Here is a 5,232-nt window from a genome sequence, read left to right as displayed (position 1 = left end):
TTCATCATAAGATTCAAGTCTTTCCCCCTGGTTGTTAACAAGGACCCTTATATTCTATTGTTTGTTCTTTGTAGCATTGACGGAATGAAAGAACTTTGTGCATTTGTCGCCATCTTTTAGCCAATGCAATTTAGCCTTTTGCTTTAGGAACATGATTTCGGCTTCTTCTAAAGATTTGAAATGTCTCTGCAGCTCAATTTCTTTCTCAATGGGCTCCGATCCTCTTAGTGTAAAAATTTGTTGCCTTTCAAATTCTTCTCTCTTGAGTCTGACACGAGCAGAAATGTCACTAAAGCATTCATTATTGAGAGTTTTAAGACTAACTTTGAGACGTTTGAGCTTTAGAAACAAATACTTCATTGGATTACCATGGGCAACCTCATTCCAAGAGTTACTAACTATGTTAAGAAAATCAGGGTGAAGAGTCCAACAGTTGAAAAATTTGAAGGGTTTTGGTCTATTCAATTGAACCTTTTTGTTGAGGTCCATCATTGCCATACAATGGTCCGAAGGACCCGGAGCCAAGAATTCCACAAAAGAGTTTGGAAAAGTTTCGAACCACCTTGGATTGACAAACACTCTGTCCAACTTCCGAGCAAGGTAATTGTCACTTTGTTTGTTGCTCCAAGAAAAGGTTGGTCCAAAGAACGGGTGGTCTTGCAATTGTAAATTATGGGTGACTTCTTGAAACTCTATCATTTCTGAAGACAAAATCATACCCATATGCTCATAATCAGAACTTTCGTGATTGTGCAAAATAACATTATAATCTCCTCCCAAGATCCAAGGGAGGTTACTAAAATTTGAATCAAGATGTCGGAGATCTTGCCAGAGTTGTCTTCTAATAGTTCCATAGTTATTGCCATAAATTACAGTAATAAGAAAGTGTTGATCATTGAATATACCTTTGACGGTGATACTCTGATCCGTGATAAAACATGATGATAAATCCAAACCCTTCTTACACAAAAACCAAATTCTTCCATTCCTCGCAAAATCGTAGTTGGTGAGAACATTCCAATTTTCAAAAGCTGTTGTAAGTAATTATGCTGATTTTTCAACTTTCACTCTAGTTTCCAACAAACAGAGAATATCAACATTATTCTTTTTTCCCTTCCAAGGACTCGACCTTGTTTGAGAGGATTATTTAAACCTCTCACGTTCCAGAACGAGATAATCATTTCCCTTGAGATGAGGAGCATGAGTCCCCTCCTTTACTACCTATTGAATTTCCCTTAGATTTATCAATATGAGTATTCTTTTTTTATTTGAGTTATTTGATTAGTTCTGCAACACATGAAGCTGCAGCTCTAACTTTTTTCGCTTGATTTTCTGGGGCAGAATGAAGCTCATCCATTGAGTTTAAAACTTTAAATCTATTGATGGATCCTGTAAAAACTTTATTTTCTTTAGGAGGCCTTCATCTACCTCTTTTAGTAGGGGATGGAAGTACATGAGTAATGTCATTAGGAATGTCAATCTGATCAGGTTGCTTTTAGTTTTTAACTAATGTCTTAACAGGGACAGATTCTGGAGCAATAACAATAGATGAAGAGCATGCTGGAAATTTGGGATCCCCCAACGCAGCTAAATTAGTGCCAGATTGAGATAATTCTGGGCATGTTTGATTTCCTAATTCATTGGCTGTAGGAAATTTGTTCATAGAAGAATCCAAGTCGGTCGTCTTATTATTCTGACTAACTTCAATACTAGCAGGATCATGAACCAGAGCAGAGGAGGTGATGGTATCTTTTTTCCTCCAGACTAGCAAATTAGCTTGAGAGGAACTAGAGTTATGTTTGCACCCTTTAGCACTATGTCCAAACACATTACAATTCTTACAGCTAGATAGAAGCCATGGTACTTCAACAGCAATCGATGTTGTGTGACCATTGTTAAGAATAACTTCAATAAACTTTGGGATAGTATCAGACGCCCCAATTTCGACGCAAACCTTTGTGAATTCGAGTCTAGACTTATATGCAATGATAGTATCCATAGAGAGGGGAAAACCTATAGCACTTGCTATATAACTAAGGCCTTCACCAGAGAACAACTCAAAATGGACATTATATAAATGTACCAAAATAGGAATTCTAGATAAATTAAAATTTAGCTTTTCCAAATTTGGTTCCCATCTCCTAAGGATCAAAGGTTTGTTAAAAATATGCCAAGGACCATTCTCCAGTACCCAGTCACGAGCTTGTTCAGAATTAAAGGAAAATAGGTAAAGATTAGTTCCTGCGAAACTAACCTGTACAGTGGCACCTTGCAAGGATTTCTTCCACAGATTTCCGATTATTTGTTGCAGGGAGGCAATTTTGGGAGCAGCTCCAAGGAATTGCCCAATGAGCGAAAGTCTCCATTCTGCGATCCCCTCTTCGAATACTTCGGGCGGTGGATGAACCTTCAGAACCCCATTGCTCGAATTAGGGGGAAAATACTTTAGCTGGTTTCCAGAAGAACACGAAAACATCTTTTGCCAGTCCATCAAAAGGCTTTCAATACTTTGGGAATGTTGAAGAAGAAGGAGAAGAAGACTGTTGAAAGGTCGATCAATCGTTTCGTCGGAATCGCCGAAGCAGTTTCCTCAATTTCCATTAGTCCCGCTAACGTATGCCGAGAGAAACCCCAAAAAATTTGAGGATTATTTGAGTTGTACGTTAACCTACTGACTGGGATACGATAAAATATGATCTCATAATCTTGAACGACTCTCATAACTCAATCAGTATGTTAACGTCCAACTTAGATGATCATTAATTTTTTAATGGAAAAGGACTAGTTTGGAACATAATAAGTAGTCGGTGACCATTTTGTAGCTTTTAATAGTCAAGGGACTCAATAAAATAACTTCCTATAGTTGATGAATCATTTTATAACTTTTAATAATTGGAGGACTTAATAAAGCAATATCCTATAGTCAAGGGACCATTTATATATTTTGTAAAATCTTTGAATCCAATTATAAACATTTTGATGGGAAAAAAATTTATATATTTTTTCTAATTAATTATATTCGTTTCATTAATTTAGATAGTATATTATATAAATCTATTAACAATTTATTAAAAATTTTAAAACTGACAACCAATTACTAGTTGGTTTAATACGATAAAGTTTTAGATCTTTTAAAAAAATATGGACCGATAAATTAGATATCAGTGGTTATACCTCAAAAAAAAATATTAATAGGTAATCGGCTCTCATTAGGTCCAGTTCATTGTCCCCTAGGTTTGGTATAATTGTTCTTTTGACCCTAAAATTATAGAACTTTTAATTAATAAAATGGTAAAATTTCTCGCTGTGTCCCTAGTTTTATGATTTTTTTTGTTGGTTTAAAAAGTTGTACTTTTAGACTTTTTGGTAGTAAAATGATAAAATTATGTTTGACCTCCCCCGAAAATGTATAATTTTGTCTTAAATCACTTAAGTATCTGATTTGATTTAACTTTTATTGGCAAGTAACAATTCATTGTACTAATTTATGCACAGTACACTGAATAAAAGTAGAGAAGGATAATTTTATGTTACGAATGTCTAATTTAAGGTTAAAAAATGATAAAAAATAGGTGCGATCGAAAATATTATAAAAATTATAATATTTTAAGTTGAGCGTAACTTAAAATGTTAATTTTTTAACATTTGGGTTTAATCGAAAATGTTATACAGAAGTTAGCATTTTCGGTTGTCAACCGAAAATGTTATAAAGAAGTGTTTCAACCGAAAAATGTTAAAAAAATAACATTTTAGGTTGCGCCCAATTTAAAATATTATAATTTTTATAACATTTTCTATCTCGCTATTTTTTCTTACTCATTTAAAGTGATGCACCAAATTGAAAATGCTTCCTTTTTTTGCCATTTTTCTTTGTTGCCTTTTACCAGTGTGACAGATTTAAGATTTGTATAATCCAAGTGGTGTCATATGCTGGCACTTTTTGAGTACTACAAATTCACATCCCCCTTCCCACCCCTTTACCTCATCTCACTCCACTTTCCAACTTTGTATTATTTCCTTTGTATTATGGCGACGATCGTTTGCCACCACCACCAAAGCCTACCCTCGTGCCTCGAGTCCCTGATGGTCGAGCCGACAGCGTTGAGGCTAACTCTATCTTCGTCGAGGCCCCATTCCGTTAATTTGAACCCTGAACCGGGTGGCTGGAGTGTACTCCAAGCCATGTTCGATGGCCCTCGGTTGTCGATTGAAGGGAATGGGCATACTTATGTACATCCTTTAGTCGAGCGTTCTTTGTCTGCTCTGAGTGATAAGAGCCTGGAGTTGTGCACCGAGAATTTGGGCAGCGAGACGGGAAGTGACGATGTCCTCGACGATGGCGACGACATTTTCTCTTTGTCGCCTTCGTTGAATCCTCCGACATGGAAACAACATAAATCGCGACGAGTATCGGGCGGTAAGAAAGCAATTGGGGTTGATTTTCCGCCTCCGTTGACGACGATAAGCGGGGCCGAATCGATTCGAGTTCGGCCCTATCGCGAAAACGGAAGGTTGGTAATAAAAGCCGAGAAGGCACCGTATAACAACAGAATCTTCCGAGCCGAACGAAGTAATGGCCGCCTTCGGCTATGCATTATGAAAGACTAGGAAGAAGAAACAGCAGCTGACGAGGAAAATGACAATAACGACAACATTGATAATGAAAACGATGAAGAAGAAGAATTTAGAAATGATAGCAACACCATAGTCGTCGAAGAAGAAGAAATGGGGAGGACAAAGTTCGAAAGGAGGGAAAGCATAGGAGGCTGTGGTGGCGGCGGCAGTGGACATGGAGAACAAAGGATGGCTAAATTGGGTGGCTACATCCGTAGTTTTGTTCTGGATTTGCCTGTATGATATAATTATTATTATTATTATTCCTTCACAATTTTAAGTTTGTTTTTGTTAGTTCTTTTCGATTTTTTTTTGGGGGTATATTGATTTCCTCTGTTTATCTTTCAAGGAATGCTGTTTGTGGTGGTTAGGTAATTTTTATCGTTATTCGTGTCCTGTCCCTCTCTCCTTCTCTTACATATAAAACACAAACTCCATGACTGGTTCTCTCCTCTTGTCCTCAATGGTTAGGTATTTGTCACTTAACTGTTGAGTAGGTTTTAGAGCTGGTAAACATGTATAGCATGCTTGGGTAAATAACTGTTGTAGTTTGCAGATCATATGATATTCACTAGAGTTTGACAACGTTTCGGTTGATCAATGTGATGTTTATTTGTT

The 5,232-nt window shown here is 36.7% G+C and overlaps 1 protein-coding gene across 1 annotated transcript; it reads left to right on the top strand.

The window, feature by feature from the left end:
- Positions 1 to 3,916: 3,916 nt before the first annotated feature.
- Positions 3,917 to 4,711, top strand: LOC120213643 (protein FANTASTIC FOUR 3-like). Its single transcript, XM_039211727.1, has one exon. It carries the CDS (start codon positions 3,928 to 3,930, stop codon positions 4,606 to 4,608), a length of 681 nt encoding a protein of 226 aa, XP_039067658.1. The 5' UTR covers positions 3,917 to 3,927; the 3' UTR covers positions 4,609 to 4,711.
- Positions 4,712 to 5,232: the final 521 nt, after the last annotated feature.

The sequence above is a fragment of the Hibiscus syriacus genome, unplaced genomic scaffold (genome assembly GCF_006381635.1).
Source record: "Hibiscus syriacus cultivar Baekdansim isolate YM2019G1 unplaced genomic scaffold, ASM638163v2 tig00110044_pilon, whole genome shotgun sequence".
Taxonomy (NCBI): Eukaryota; Viridiplantae; Streptophyta; class Magnoliopsida; order Malvales; family Malvaceae; genus Hibiscus; species Hibiscus syriacus.
Note: the sequence above shows the minus strand (reverse complement) of the source record. Positions and strands in the feature narration are given on the sequence as shown.

Excerpts from the sequence above, each read along its gene's own strand:
- LOC120213643 (XM_039211727.1), top strand. The coding sequence starts at position 3,928 with ATGCTGGCACTTTTTGAGTACTACAAATTCACATCCCCCTTCCCACCC.